Source organism: Erythrolamprus reginae, chromosome 1, assembly GCF_031021105.1.
Source record: "Erythrolamprus reginae isolate rEryReg1 chromosome 1, rEryReg1.hap1, whole genome shotgun sequence".
Lineage (NCBI taxonomy): Eukaryota > Metazoa > Chordata > Lepidosauria > Squamata > Dipsadidae > Erythrolamprus > Erythrolamprus reginae.
The window spans coordinates 207,535,042-207,551,688 of NC_091950.1; the positions used below are offsets into that span (position 1 = coordinate 207,535,042).

Here is a 16,647-nt window from a genome sequence, read left to right on the forward strand (position 1 = left end):
TTGAGCTAACTTGGTTCAAAAATTGATGCCTTACGATGAACTGTTTTGCCCGATTAAAGGATACAAAAATAATAGAGCAGTATATAGATAATAATAAGCAATTATTATTATCCTTGTTCACTGTTGGCTATTAAGGAAAACCTGTGCATTCATGGAACTACATTTTTACAGCCAAGGCTTGGAAGAGAAAATAATTCCTGTCCTTAAATTTGCTTTCTATAAGGGCAGCTCCAGTGCAACAGCAGCCTCAGACCTGAAACTTGATAAAAAATAGGCTGAGAGAATAAGGCTGAGAGAATAGCGGGTTTCCAGTTGATCCCCCCCCCCCCGTCCCGCCACAAAAGAAAGAAAAGAAAGTGTATTAATCCAACTTCTGGGCAATCTTTTAGTGAGGAACAAAGCAGATTCCTCTAATGCAAAAAGCAAACTACAGTCAATCTCCATTAAATTCAGTGGAGGTTTTTATCGCTGCCATAGTGGTGGGTTCCCCCCTCCCCCATAATGTATAATATTTTCTAACTTGTTCCTCATTTGAACTAAACAAACCTATGCAACAACAAAGATAGGTTTTCTACCTCAAAGGGAAATAAGAGATTTTACTCTTAATTATCTCAATGCTTATTTATTAAGGCCTTCTGTATTCCACTTCCTGGTATTATTTATTTATTTATTTATTTATTTTTATTTATTGGATTTGTATGCCGCCTCTCTTGGGGCGGCTAACAACAGTGATAAAAAACAGCATGTAACAATCCAATACTACACAACTAAAAAAAACCTTATTATAAAACCAAACATACATACAAACATACCATGCATAAATTGTAAGGCCGAGGGGGAAAGAATATCTCAGTTCCCCCATGCCTGACGGCAGAGGTGGGTTTTAAGAAGCTTACAAAAGGCAAGGAGGGTGGGGGCAATTCTAATCTCTGGGGGGAGTTGGTTCCAAAGGGCCGGGGCCACCACAGAGAAGGCTCTTCCCCTGGGTCCCACCAAATGACATTGTTTAGTTGACGGCACCCGGAGAAGGCCCACTCTGTGGGACCAAACTGGTCGCTGGGATTCTTGCAGCAGAAGGCGGTCCCTGAGATAATCTGGTCCGGTGCCATGAAGGGCTTTATAGGTCATAACCAACACTTTGAATTGTGACCAGAAACTGATCGGCAACCAATGCAGACTGCGGAGTGTTGGTGTAACATGGGTATATTTGGGGAAGCCCCTGACTGCTCTCGCAGCTGCATTCTGTACGATCTGAAGTTTCCAAACACTTTTCAAAGGTAGCCCCATGTAAGTAGGTAAACTTAAACCCCTGAAGAATTTTACTGTATTGATATATTTGATAGGTAGATGAAGTCTGAATTACTATGAGCATTACTAATAAATTACTGAATTTATTATGAAATGAAAGAATGCATAAGTGAGGCCAAACAATGCATACATTTCATTAAAGAAATTGCAGTTTTTATATATTTAAACACTGGTGAATATCATGATTTGTTACTGAAATTGTTTCTTTTAGAAATTTCCAGATATTCCACCTGACTTATCTAATATGAATTTGCAAATTCCTGCACCTGTGCCATCCCGTGTGGGAAGTGACTCAGAAGAATCAGAGAAAAGTGAAATTTGCACACCTTTTGAACAAACTGAACTTCCAACCCTGACTCTGTCTAGCAGGCCCCTTTCATCGGGATCTTCATCTGACAGAGAAAATCTGGAACAGAAGATTCCAAAAGGACAAATTTCTCACGTGTCTGAAACATCTCTATCTCCTTTGGGAGGGATCGTAGCCGAGTTTTCAGAGAGCGGTGATTCTGAGCCCCCTCCTTTTTTTGGTCCTAGAAGCAAGATACTGCTTAAAGAAAGAACTGTAGCAGAAGCACCTCCTTTAGTAGACTACTTCCCAAAACCAATAGAGGTAGTTGTTGCTAACATATAACTAGGCTGTATGCACTCTTTCTTCTTCACTCCTTTCTGTACATAGGAGTTTTATATTCCTGTCCTTGCTGTTTTGAAATCAATGCATTAGTATGTCTCTATTATGAACTTGAACTAGTTCTCGGTCACCTCACTGGGAACCTGCGAACTATCCTTCCATAAAGAATTAAAAAGCAAGAGCAGATATATTTTTAAAACAGCATTGCTTTAACCAGTATCTACTACTACTTTCATGCTGGAAGCACAAAAGTGGGGAATGTTATGGGTTCCTTTTGTGTCCCCATGAAGTTGCCCACCGAAGTAGCACCCATTTATCTACTCATGGTTGCCCACTTTCGAACTGCTGGGTCAGAAGGTGCTGGAGCCTGTGATGGGACCTCAACCTGCCTCGCAGCAGCAATTGGTCTCAAACGCCTGTCAGCCTGTCAATTGTTAGCCACTGTTCTTATGAGCCACCGTGTTCCTATTAATCTGTTTGTGATCAGCATTGACATCATCTGATAACTGGAATTTCATCCAGACAAATAAGTTTTCTGCCCAGAAGAGAAACAAATGGTTTTTCTGCTGGTAGCCCATTATACTTTAGAGCAAGGAAGAAAAATGATATAGGATATTTTATCTCCTTCACTTTCAACAAAATTAAGAAGTTTGTCCTCTTCTGTTAGTCAATTTTGGATGAGATGAAAACCATACTTGTTCATTTTTAGTGCATTAACCAGAATTGGTAAAAATAACTTTATCTCCCTCTGCTCCCAATTTATTGGGTTTCATAGCTAGAAGTAGATTTGCTAGAGAAATTAAAATAGACTGCTAAGAACAGCTTCCCATTCATTTGTACCTTTGGTTTCTATACGAGACCTATAGGTAGCAAAGCATCCTACAGTAGAATTCAAATGCAACAGAAAATGCAAATGCAACAGCTGAGAAAATGTAGTTTTCTCTTTGCAGGAAGTGAAAAAACATATCCTTGTATGTGACAACTGTAACATACAGACAAATCACTTGCAAATTGGATCTATGAAAAGAAATATATATTTCTCCCTTTAGTATATTTTGCATACTGTTTTTGTTCTTGTATACATTTACATTTTTATTATTATTACAAATATGAAAGTAATTATTCATCTCTTCTTGATAAGTTGCCTTCTAAGACTTCAAAGGAATCATTTTCTGTTTCTGAAATTCCTGTCAGAATCTCAGGTAAGGCTATGGTACCTAAATTCTTAATGAAACAAGTATATGTGTAACTATTATATCTTTCCAAGCAGACCACAGTATGTTCAGTATTTCAGAAAAACACAATTTTTAACTCATAGTAATGGTCCTTGGAATTAAAAAAAAGGGGTTGGGGATGTAATCAGTATGATACTGTTATTTTTTCCCCTACCAGATTATTTGGGTAGAGTTAAAAAAAATAGACTCCCCACATTTTAATCCTCCCCTCTGGTTATATCAAAGTATTATGAAATGTGGCCTCCAAGCAAGAAATGAACAGGGAGGCAGCCTGAGACTGAAAAATGTGCCCACACTTTTCATTGAGGCGGCAATATTAATGCTCCAGCCATAATGTAGGAAGGCTAGAGGAGGCAATGTATCTCTCAGTATAGGACTACTGTATATTGAAACGGGGGTGTTATTTATAACCACATTACAATAAAAAATTTTCTAAATATTAAGCAGATCCATTACAAGGCTGAAGTTCCTGTTTCCTGAAAGTAGGATGGAAAGGCTCAGAGAGTAACAGAGAGGATAGCTGTAGTTTCCTTTTCCAAAGAATATCCACAACGTACTCCCAAAATTCCAAATATTTATTAAATTTGTATGCCGCCCCTCTCCATAGACTCTATGTCCCCTAACTCAAAACTGTTTGCTATATGCTTTCTGTAGAGCTTGGGAGGGGGCGGATTACACAAGACTCCATTCCCTCTGAATAACTCTGGAGTACATACATTCATTTCCCCATCACACAAACTCATTCACAAATATACTCATACATGCATGCCATTTCCAAACTTAGCTTAGTGAGCAGCTAATTCAAATCCTTCAGAATTTTAACTAACATTTCTACGTTAAGCCAATTTTCTGACTTAAATTTTATTTATTTATTTGTTTGTTTGTTTGTTATGTATGTTTTGGTGGTATACAAAGATATAATATTTATATGCATGATACTAGTAAAAGAGAAACATTAGGACAGGGGAAGGAAGGCACACAGGTGTACTTACGCACGCCCCTTACTGACCTCTTAGGAATCGGGAGAGGTCAACAGTGGGTAGTCTAAGGGTAAAGTTTTGGGGTTAGGTGATGATACTTAAATTTGGGGAAGCCAAAGTCTCAAATTGCTTCCATTTCTTGGAGGTAGAGTTTTATGATAAATCACTTCCTTCCCTGTATGAATGAATTTCACACAGACATTGACTAGTATCTTATACTGTAGCTATAAAATGCATATTTAATTGCACATATTTTAAATATTCATTCTGATTAATCATTTCCAGATTCAGTTGTTGAACCAGAACAGCAATGGCCATGGAAAGAGGTTACGGTAAGAAATAATTAGTTACACAGTATTAAAACTGAGTAATAAAGTGGAATACAAGTCTAAAATTACATAATAAAGGATAAATTCACTTAGAAGATACCTTGTGACTGCATTATAATTAACACTCGCATGCCATTAAAGAAACCATAGAACTAAGGAGCTCAAAATTTTCCCGGTTTTCTGGTCATCCGACATAGAACTAAGGCATCTTTATAGAGGCCTTCATGGATCTCTGGGTACTTGTACATGAAGGAGATTTTTAGGTGGAAAATAACAATAGTCTTTGGCTTTGTTTCTATCCTGTTCTTATCATAGTGATTCTTGACACTTTGTGGAAATCTCAACCTAAGTTTGCATAAAAAAATATCCTTTCTTTCTAGAGAATAGTTTGGTTGCTAAATCTGTATGTCTGTAAAATGGCAGGCTTTATTTCACACAGATTTGCATTATAAGAGCAACTATTGCCAACAAATGGTCACTACCTTTATTTCATGTGTCTGGATATGGGTCACCTTTTCAAATCTGCCTTCCCTATCAAAAGTTAACAAATAGACACAAGAACAGGGTTTTTTTCCACACGCCATCACTCTACTAAACAAATAATTCCCTCAACACTGTCAGACTTTCTACTAAATCTGCACTTCTATTCTAATTTTTCTCATCATTCCTATCACCCATTTCCTCCCATGTTGACTGTATGACTGTAACTTGTTGCTTATATGCTCAAGATTTTTATTAATATTGCTTCTTCATTGCTTATTTGACCGCTATGACAATCATTAAGTGTTGTACCACATGATTCTTGACAAATGTATCTTTTATTTTATGTACGCTGAGAGCATATGCACCAAGACAAATTCCTTGTGTGTCCAATCACACTTGGCCAATAAAATTATATTCTATTCTAATAGGCATGCAGTCACTGTTTTTGACACAATCAAATGGACAAATAACCTTATTTAAAAGGTTCCACTGCCCAAAAAATGGAAGAAGAGTTCAAACACTTATTCTCGTCTTCTGGTTATCTCCTAGAAGGACCAGGACCTTTTACTACAAGTTGGAATTTGCATCATCCATCTGCCTTCCTGTTTCTGTTCACTCTTCTTCCCATGAACTAGCCAGAGTTACTGATATCACCAATTTTGGCAGAAATACAGATCTAGCTACCTAGCACTTAGTTCTTAAAGGTGTGTGTGTGTGTGTAAGAGAGAGAGAGAAGAAATTAGACAGTACTGTACACCGTTCTGATTTTAGACTTTTCAATTTCTCTTCCAATAAAGTTTCTTACTATTGTTGCCATCCTTGACATCTATATTGGTACTGGGATTTTTTTCTTCAGCACTTATTCAAGTATCAAAATCTTTGTGTTACCCATTACACATGATTTGGACCTTCTTGCATATTTACGAGCTTATTAATGCATCCCTTTTTTTACTGTTGCTTTCCCACCTATTGTAGGATGCCATCCTCAGATCTCTATGCCCAGATGCCATCCTCAAATAGATGGGCCTTCCATATCAGCATGTCTTCATGCAGCACCATTAACGGCTATCTTGACTACAACAAGACTTACATTTGCTTCATTTCCTGCAGTTTTCCCAATTACTGTGGAAGTCTTAGTGTCCTGGGGTGCCACTACCTAAATATAATCTGGCATTATTTCCTTACTGTTGGTAGTTCTGGTCTCCAAGACAATGATGATTTTTACTTGAATTTGGCATCATTACGCTATAAGCATTAATCTATTTCCTCAGCACTCTATTTTTACCATTCCTGATGCTTTGAATGAATATCATCCATTTTTATAAATCAGTTCCTGTAATATATCCTCACAAAAAGGAAAATATTGTTCAGCCATGATTCTTGCAAGGAAACTGGGTATAATTCCTGTTTCCATGATAAAAAGCAATTAGTATGCATGCCTCCTTTAGTGCGGAATTGAGATCCGTGACCATAAATCAAATTTTGATTCATCTTTCTCTAATCAGGGGTGACCAGTTCATACCGCCCTGTGTATGCTGTGCATCTCTTACACATTACTAGTGCATTAGGCCTAGAAGCTCACAGTCTTATCCTATGGAAGATGACCAATTTTTCAAAATATTTGTTTTCATTTAATAATTCGTGATATAATATCAGTTCTTTCAACCATTTTGAATTCTTTGAAAATTATGCGTGGAAAGATTCACTGCCCTCTTCAGGAAGCTGGCAAAGAGCCTGACAATCTTGAGGAATAGGAAATTTATTCTTGGATTTCAAACCAATGTAACACTGTGTAGAGAATGATTCAGAGATCCAGCTGCCCACTTTTACTTCGGTCCCATTTCCTTTCTCCCACTTAAGCTATTTGGTTTTTCTATGACACATGGATATTTTCATTTATCAGGAAGGGCAACCGGCATTAAATTTTGAATTAATCATCACTGAATAAATTATGGAACAATCATTCAGTGGAGGATATGCATGTAGCTTGGTAAAGGATACACTGCATCTATTGCACTTCAGGAATTTTCTCAGTGATTCTGTTACAGACATTTTGCCATCTTGGAAAAGTGTGTGTGTATGTGTGTGTGATGTAGCAAAATACTACTGTTCAGTTGTTGTTGGCGGCAAAGAGCTTGATTTGCTCAGTTGATTTATCTGACATCATCTGTGTCTTCTTCTGAGATTCACATGTGTTTTTCTGATTCCAATAGCAACACAGCAGGCTTGGAGTATTTTAATAATACTTCTCAAAATGGCAGCTGTAAGACTGCTTTGATTTTAAAAGCAATACTTTCTACACCCCATCCAAACATATTCTACCCTCATGATATTCACCCACCACTGTTTTCTTTCAGCCGCAACTTGGTAGAGCAGCTACATGGTCACATCCTCCTCTTTAATTCAACACTATTTGTTGGACCTTCATGCCCAAAGGGATGTAGTATTTGAGAGATTGGTTCTTTTCTCCATTAGTGTGAGTGCCTTGCACATTCTGTATGGATCACAAAAATCTTGATCAAAGCAAGACTTACCTGGATCTGTGATTATTCAAAATGGTGGTCTATAAATATAGAACACACCCTCATTTTCTAGTTCAGTACATTGAGATATCCCATATACACTGAGATATCACACATATATTAATCCCAGTCTGTCTTCAATACATAGCAGAAAAAGGAGTATTAAGTATTAACAAGGTTGATACTATATGGTATAAATTTATTTGTAAATGTATTTTTAATTATGGCAAATAAAACATATTTTATATATTGCATTATTTATAATCAGCATTACATAATATCTTAGTTCTACTATTCTCTTTTTAAATTGCAGTTCCAAGATGCATTTTTTAGTAGAAACAAGTTTGAACCCTTCTTGAGACGTGTTTGCAAAGTAAAGCCACCTGAGCTTCGTAAAGGCACAATAGACTATTCCCTTCTTTTAGAAAAAGCATACACACCTGTTGATTTCAGAGAACAAGAAGACCAAGATCCACCTCCAGGTCTGCTTTTGACAAAATTAGATAGTGGCTTAGATCCCAAATTAAGCAGAAGTGGTGAGCAATTGTCAATATTAAGACTCCTTGAAAAAAAAAACGATTTGCAAGAGGAAGACAGACAAACTGCAGTGAAAACTGAAAGAGAAACAAAGCCATCACCTATAATTTCTGAATTAAAGTCACAAAGAGATAAACTATCAGAAGCAGAAATAACACAGATTAATGTTTACTTCAAAAATTCTCTTGAAACTTTTCTTGTTGATAAAGTTGTAAAAGTGGTAGCACTTAAATCACTTTTGAGCAAAAACATTGAAAGCCTAGTTGCAGAGAGACTTTCAGGATCAGAGTTTTCCCAAGAATTAGAAGAAGGCAACCTATTAGATAACGGAGAAAAATATTCTTTGAAGGAAATAACAACTAGTACTACAGATGCATTTTCAGAACCAGACATTAGTGAACTGAAAGATGTTGTAAGTCAACACTTGCAGGCTCAACTTATAGGAAAATTGTCTGAAAAAGGGATAATCCCAGATATGGTAACAGCAGAGAACCAGATTTCTCTCCAAAGTTCTAGTGATATGCTCAAGAAAGTTTTATCGAAAGAAATAACTTCACAAACTGAAATAATAACCATAAAACCATTAAGTGAGGCAGATATAAGAGAACTTTCCAAATCTGAATCCTTGGATAATAAGGAAAGATACAAAAGCAAGCCACTATTTGCAGAAGCAGATTTATATGAAAGCGGAAAAGAGGATCACAGCAAGCCTATTTTATTTCCACTTAAAAGCCAAACTAGTTCAGTGAAAGAATCAAAATCGGATATAGGAAAAATGGACTCAAAAACATCATTAGAAATTATTAGAGTAAAGTTACCGTTCAACACTGAAACAGCTGATGCAAAAAAAAAAGGTTCCTTCCATGATGCTCTCCTTCAAAAGATTTTAAAAGCAGAAATAAGTAGTTTAAAATCATTTCTAAGCAAAGGTATTCAGGACCACCTTAAGGAAAAACTTTCAGAAACTGGGTTAAGTAAAGAAGACCTGGAAACTGTGTGTCAGAAGTTGTCCTTGAACTTGAAGGAGAAATCTAATGAGGGTTTTGATGACAGTGTGATAAGCAAAAGTATTCAAAATCTTTTTGAGGCCCTTTCAGACGATGAAATTGCCAATTTGAAGTCTGTATTGAACAGGAAAATCCAAAACCATCTCTCAGAAAGAATTTCAGAAATTGGACTGATCACAGAGGAAGAGTTAAAAAAAATAGTTGACACAGTGTTTCCAGTTGTAGCCAAAGAAACAGCACTCAGAGCAGAGAAAGGACCAGATTTAGCTAAAGAAGAACCAAGTGTACAGCAAATATCCCATGTAACTCATACTCTACAAGATAGATTCTCTGAAGAAGAATTGGAAAATCTAAAGTCTCTTTGTAGCAGACTGTTGAAAGAAGGCAACAGAGAACAGCTTTCAGAACTAGAAGTAAAAGGTTTAGCATCTGTTTTGCAAAAAAGCTTTGAAGAGCTTCCTGTACTAGCCAGTCCCAAAACTGGGATTAGCAAAGAAATAGTTAAGAACAATATGGATCATGATGCATCTATTTCAAGTACTGAAAGCATTTCAAAAGTTAGTGATGTAGATTTGGCTGACAAAGCAAAATATCCTTCATATGAAAATCTTCCTCAAACCTCAACTGCAAGTGAAAAATATGAACAGGAAAATCTAGGTGGTCTCATGAACAGTATTTTCGAAGTACAAAAAAAGAACCAAGAAACCCAGACATCTGGTTGCAGAAAAGTGAAACACACTTTTAAAAAAGAACGTTACAGATTGCCAGGTTACCCTGATAATCTAGAGGTACCAGAATTGAAGAGAAGGTCCTATGAAGAAATATCACAAAATAAACCCCAGAAAGATCCATTGAGGAAAATGTCTGAACCATTTGCCTTTTCCTCTTTTTTGAGTGCACATGACATTGGAGCCCAAAGTGAAATTAAAAATTATCTTTCCAAATCTCCTAATTATCCTTCCAAGCCTCCCTTTCCAGTGAACCCTCAGACTTTTCTCTTTTTACATCCAGAGTCTGAGGAAGAAGCAAAGCCAGCTTGCAAGTATCATCACAAAACCAAAACCAAGAAGTCTGACAGAAAGAAGGATGCTGCATTGCACCACTCACAGCAAGGAGGGATGAGCCCTTCAGGCAAAAAGGAAAAAGCACACAGCCGAACATCTAAGGAGCATTTAAAAGAAAAACATGGGAAAAAACATGGCGAGTTATCTTCTAAAAAATCGAGCACGGCAGAAAACAGGAAGGATTCAAAAACACTGTTATCTGGGGGTAGTGGAAAAAAGGAAAGCATGAAACTGAAGCCTGAGAAGAAACGTGATGACATCAAACCAAAAAAACCATTTAACAAGACGCCTGCATTATCGGATTCACAACTAACAAAAAATGTTCAAGAAAAATCTTCAATTAAATTTCCTACTACTGGACATACAAAAGCAAATTCATTGGTAAGAAAATCATCTTTGTTCATGAAAATAATTAATTCTTTAATGCATTGTATAAACTCAGAGTAAGTAAGGCCCATAGGCCGCCATTTAAAGACAAAAACTGAACACAATATTTAGCTTGTGAGATCAGAATTCTCGTTCTCAAAAAATAACAACCAATCATTTCTACAGTTCTAGAATATCTCCATAGTACTGAAGTTTTGACTTTTAAAAACACATTTGGCCTCTCTAATTGTGTTAGAACTAGTATAATTTAAGAATGCTTGATAGGAATTCCAGGAATTCTTCCAATACACCTGGGCTACCAGGTTGGAAAACACTTCCTTATACAGTACAAGGAAAGCTCATGTAAGGTTTCCTCAGGCAAATTGACAATATTTTTTCTTACAGAATGGCACTTTTTTATATATCATTGTTCTGTTTATTAAATTTATAATCTGAAGAACTGAAAAATCTAAATCTCTCTGTACTTTTGAAAGAATACCAGAAAGACAAATGTTCAGAATTAGAAATTGTCAGAATAGAAACTGTACTGCCACAAATAAGATGTAAGATTGTGTTTTTCCTAGCTAATCTAAGACAAATACCGGTATTTAGGATTTTATGAATTTGATAGATGAGATAATGGTACATGAAAAGGCTATTTGGTGATATAATAAGGATACTTCCTAGATTATGTAAAAGTCGTTGTATGATTTATCATTATGATGATAAATACAGACTTTTTTTTAATTTTAATGTTTAGAATTCTATTGCCATTGAAGATTTAGATTTGGAAGCTTATAAGCATCTTGAAAAAGCAATTGAAAGAGCACTTGTTGATTTACAAGGTGTTGAAGAAGGCAGCTGCAGCCAAGCAAGATCAAATTCTGCTCCAAATGTTGCTGGTCTTGTGTCTAAAGATGCACTTCGACCGTTTCCTTCTGCACCAGAGACTCCAAGGAATCAAGCAGGCACGATATTTGACATGCTCAACAACCAGGATCAAATCTTAAAAATGACACCTGAGCAGTTGGAAGTTGTTCTTAAGACTCTCCACAAAATATTGAGGCAGAACTCCAGACCACCAAATAATGGATGAATCTAAGCCTTCTGATCCTCAACCAGCTATTTGAGTCTGCTTTTGGGTTATTATTTTCCCCTGGTCATAATAAAAAATAAAATGCTCTTAGTACATTTTAGTTCAGAAAGCTTGAAAACTTATTTGAATTATTACTAAAGCAACCGTATATTTTTATTCTTTTTTTTAAATAAAAAGACCATTCAGCCTGATGCCTTTGAAACTTATTGGACTACAATACTCATACTAATCAGTGACTGGACTGAAACATGATTTCTTCCCAAAGGCTGCTTGCTTGGCTGAATGCAGTTAATATAAACAATCCAGAGTTTAGTAAAAGAGTAACTCGTATAAATCTTTTCTTTCATGATGCCAAGATGTTTTTGTTAGTACGATTCCAACATGGAACTCTGTAATCAAATTTCATTTGCTCAGTTATTGTTTGAAACAAGATAATAGGTTTTTAATTCTGCAATATGTGCCTTATAACATTCCAATTGTTGCTGACTCTAAGGAAATTACATAAACACCATCTATAAATGTGTCTATTTGGCACATCAGATGAAAGTGTTGTATGCATCAATCCCTTTAGCTGTATCTGCACCTACTGTCTGAGTAGAAGCTGCACGTCTGTGATATGAGGGATGGGGAAGCATAACCTGATGGCCAGAATCAAAGATGGAATATTCTTAGAATTGAATGTCCTCCAAAACAAATCTAGTTCAAAACTATCTGACTAGGATTACCATCTAAACTTATTTCTCCTCATCAAGATTCTAAAAACCTTCAGGACTTTCACATCATGTATTCAGCCCAAGTTGTATAATTACTTAATGTCAAAATATTGATTATATCTGACTCCATGGCAATGAATGCGCCCCTCTGCCCTGCTTCTATTAACTTATAATAATTGAAGTGGCAAACATATCCAATATTCCTTCCTCCATTTTCCCCAGAAGAACCCTATGCGGAATTGTGAAGAAAAAGGAGAACCGAGGATTATTAGGTATATTTGCCTCCTTGAAAAGCAGGGTAAACATGTAATAAAAACATGTGAACTTTCCTACAAGTGGCAATTCTTAAATTTCATCTCCAGCAGCTACATTTGCTGTTGTCCTCTAAAGGCTGATGCACAGAAACTGTAAAAAAAATTAGAAGCTATTTATTTGTCACTCAAGAGTTGATTTCATATACTGTAATGGTTAAAAGAATTGGGATAGACACTGGAAGTCTCTTCTAGTCCTGGCTTAAATACAAAACTAGCTGAGTGACTTTGAGCCAGTTACTCTCTCAGCCCTACGAAGAAGGCAAGGCAAACCACTTCTACAAAATACTGCCAAGAAAATGGTATGTACTTGTCTACGTATTCATCAGGAATCAAGATTGATTTGAAAGCATTGTATAAAATATGCCACTATCAATCATGACAGCACGTGTATGACCTGGTTCTTCAGATGCTTTTTGTTGTGCATTACTTACTTCTGTCATTCTTTCCCTCTGCCATATCTCATTATTCTTAATTAGTCACAATTGTGGTCTGAGAATCAAGCTGTGTTCAGCAGGAGCATACTGTGAGGGTGCAGTGGTTAGAATGTAGTGTTGCAGGTTAACTCAGCCCACTGCCAAGAGTTTAATCCTGAGGAGGCTCGAGGTCCATCCTTATGAGGTTGGTAAAATGAGGACCCAGATAGTTGGGGACAATATACTGACATTGTAAACCACTTAGAGCTGTATCAAGAAGTGATATAGAAGTCTTGCTATTGCTATGCAATGGGGGGGTGGGGGTTTGAAGTTTTCGAAGGTTAAATCTATAGAGCCAAAGCAAATGTGCTGAATATTTGAATGACTACTTAAAGACTCAGTTACAGATTAACTGCCTGTTGTTAATGTTAGCTGAAATTACTTTTCCTGTGTGGTTCTATATAATTGGCAGTTTCTTTATTGCATATAATTTCTCTCTGACTCCACTTTCTTCTATTTTTTCTTCCCTCATCTTGGTTAAATTGTATGCATATTCTTTAAAGATCTAATGAAATTGAATTTAATCCATGAAAGTTTATACCATCAGACTTTAAGCTACCAGAAAATAATTAAACTGACCCATAACTCAATAATCATGAAAACTAAATGTCACAAGAAAAGAAACTATCAGGAAAGGTTTTAAACACTCTTTATGTCCCAAATGTGAACACCAAATTTGTTTCCTATTCTGCAAAGGGATCATCAAAAAAGTATCCATTTTGTTACTCTTGATAAAACAGCTGCTTGTGACTGAAATCTATGATTAGATTTAGAACAAAAACTAGTTTTGAGTTATGACTTCAAGGAATAATTTGTGTATCATGTTGAAGTGATAAATGAAAACGGTGACTTTTATTATGTACAGTATTTACAAAATGAGAAGGCAGTGTACCAAACCTGATCTTTTCCACAAAAAGTATTTTAATACAAAGTATTGATATATTTAGGGGGGGAAATTGTGGAAAATGTGGATCAATCCAGATTCATCATGAATGAATAAATAAAAAAATAGAAAAAACGTACTAATTCCTATTTTGAAGTTGAAAACAGATTTAAACTTTTTGTTGTAAGTTCAGTAACCACCATTTAGGCCAAAATATCTAATCAATTTACACAGTACAGAATTGTAAAATTGTAGTTGTAAGTTGAAGCATTGAACCTGATTTTTCAGCATTTTCTTTGGCAATTGTTAAGCAAACACCAATTTTTAAACTAATCTATTTTCCTTAATGAGCTTTTTTTCTGGAATTTGAAATAAGAACTGAAAATTGGCAAAAACCATCAAAAATCCTAGTCATGTGACAGCATGCAAATGTCAGCAAAGGTGAACCAACTGCTAAATACCCAAAATGCTATCACATGACTCTGTGGGTGTTGTGCCATCATAACTTCAGAATTGGATTGTAAGCAGTTTTGTGGGCATTTTTGTAACTTCAAATAATTGATATGTGACTGGTCATAAATCAAGGACCAATAATACAAATACATGATTTAGCATAAAGTTCAAAGTATATAAGTACAAATCATCATGGTTTATTCATCACAAAGATTTTTTGAAGGAGCAAAAACAACACTGGTATTTTTTTTTTCATCAGATTCTTAACATTCTTTGCTTTAAAAACCCATGACAAATACAATGCAGTTTTCCCTAGATTAACATGCTTGTACTATCTTGAAACAGACAAAATTACACTGCTCAAAAAAATAAAGGGAACACAACCACTGTTCCCTGTAGGCTGCGCGCCCGCGCGCCCCAAAATACCCCCCGCGCGCCCTTTTCCATGGGCGCGCAGTCCCCATCCCCCTGCCAGCCAGTGGGGGGGGCAGGGGCGGGAAGGCACCGGCAGCAGAAGGGAAGGGAGCCGCAGCCGCCCCTGCCTCCCCATGTTGCCTCCGGCCCCCTCGGCCTTTCGTCACTGCCCCCCGCCCGATCCGCCCCCTCTGCTCCTCCGCCGGGCGCCAGGAATGCATGGCTGCTTCCTCTTCGCTGCAGAGCCGCGCGGAGGCGAAAACACGGCGCATGGCCACGCTCCGCCTCCCAGTAGCCCGGCCGACTTTTGGAGCCATTTTGTTTTCATGGTGCATAGTCCCGGACTCCGAAATCGCTCTCTTCTCTGGTCAGCAAAGCCATCTGCCCAGTAAAGCGCCACACGTTGAAAAAGCGCGATGCTTTCCTGGGCAGCCGGCTTGCTGGCCAGAGAAGCGAGCGATCTGGGATTCGGGACTGTGTGGCTTTGCACCATGAAGACAAACGGCTCCGGAGGCGGCGCGCGGAGGCGAAGACACAGTGCCCGGCCACGCTCCGCCTCCCGGTAGCCCGGCCGAAAACAAAACGGCTCCAAACGTTGGCCGGGATACCGGGAGGCAGAGCGTGGCCGGGCGCCGTGTCTTCGCCTCCGTGCGCCGCCTCCGCCCGGCCGAAAACAAAACGGCTCCAAAAGTCGGCCGGGATACCAGGAGGCGGAGCGTGGCCGGGCGCCGTGTCTTCGCTTCCGTGCGCCGCCTCTGCCCGGCCGAAAACAAAACGGCTCCAAAAGTCGGCCGGGATACCGGGAGCGAGGTGGAGCGTGGCCGGGCGCCGGGGATGCCTGAGAGAGCGAGGGGGTGCATGGCTGCTTCCTCTTCGCTGCAGAGCCGCCGGGCGGAGGTGAAGACAACGGCACCCTCCACTCTCTCCGGCTCTCTCTCTCTTTTTCTCTCTGTTGCTGGCGTGGTGAACGAGAAAGAGAGAGAGAGAAAAAGGAGGGGAGAGAGAATGAGAGAGAAAGAGAGGGAAAGAAAGCAAGAGAGAGAGAAAGAGAGGGGGAAGGAGGGAAAGACAGAGGGAGGGAAGGAGGGAGAGAGAAAGAGCAAAAAAGAGAAGAAGGAAGGAAGAGAGAAAGGAAGAGGGATGGAGAGAGAGAGGGAAAGAAAGATGAAGGGAGAGAGAAAGGGGGAGAGATAGAAAGGAGGGAGAGGGAGTAGTTAGATAGGGAGAGGGAAAAGGAAGGGCTTGGAGAAAGGCAGGGGGTGAGAAAGATAGAAAGGAAAGAGGGAGGGAGAGATAGAAATGAAAGAGGGAGGGAGGAAAGAGGGAGGAAGACATAGAAAGGATAGAATTATGGATGCAAGAACTTGCTCGTGTGATAGCGCACGCCCACACTTTATTTATTTATTTATTTATTTATTTATTTATACTTATATGCCGCCCAGTGGCAAAGGGACTGCCGCTCAGACACTATACTTTTCCGCTCACCCCGAAAAAAAATTAGAGGGAAGACTGAACACAACACAATATAACTCCAAGTAAATCAAAATTCTGTGAAATCGAACTGCCCACTTAGGAAGCAACATTGATTGACAATCAATTTTACATGCTGTTGTACACATTCAACTTTGTATTCAATGAGAATATTTTATTCATTCAGATCTAGGATGTGTTATTTGAGTGTTCCCTTTATTTTTTTGAGCAGGATAGTTACTGGTCTCAAAATAGTTCTAGGATATTCAAAGTCATGTTTACTTGACAATCCGTCTAAATCAATAAGGCTTCTAAATTACAATGGTAGCATTGTATATTATTGATGAGTATGAAATAAGGCACCATTTACTC

General features: G+C 38.0%; 1 protein-coding gene across 1 annotated transcript in view; it reads left to right on the forward strand.

The window, feature by feature from the left end:
- C2CD6 (C2 calcium dependent domain containing 6) overlaps positions 1–11,746 on the forward strand; it is a 54,498-nt gene extending 42,752 nt beyond the window's left edge. Inside the window, exons 13-17 of the mRNA XM_070732017.1 lie at positions 1,520–1,918; positions 3,078–3,138; positions 4,437–4,483; positions 7,799–10,474; positions 11,220–11,746. Coding sequence (XP_070588118.1) covers positions 1,520–1,918; positions 3,078–3,138; positions 4,437–4,483; positions 7,799–10,474; positions 11,220–11,555 — 3,519 coding nt within the window. The 3' untranslated portion in view covers positions 11,556–11,746. The remainder of the gene's footprint in view (positions 1–1,519; positions 1,919–3,077; positions 3,139–4,436; positions 4,484–7,798; positions 10,475–11,219) is intronic.
- The last annotated feature ends 4,901 nt before the right edge of the window (positions 11,747–16,647 follow it).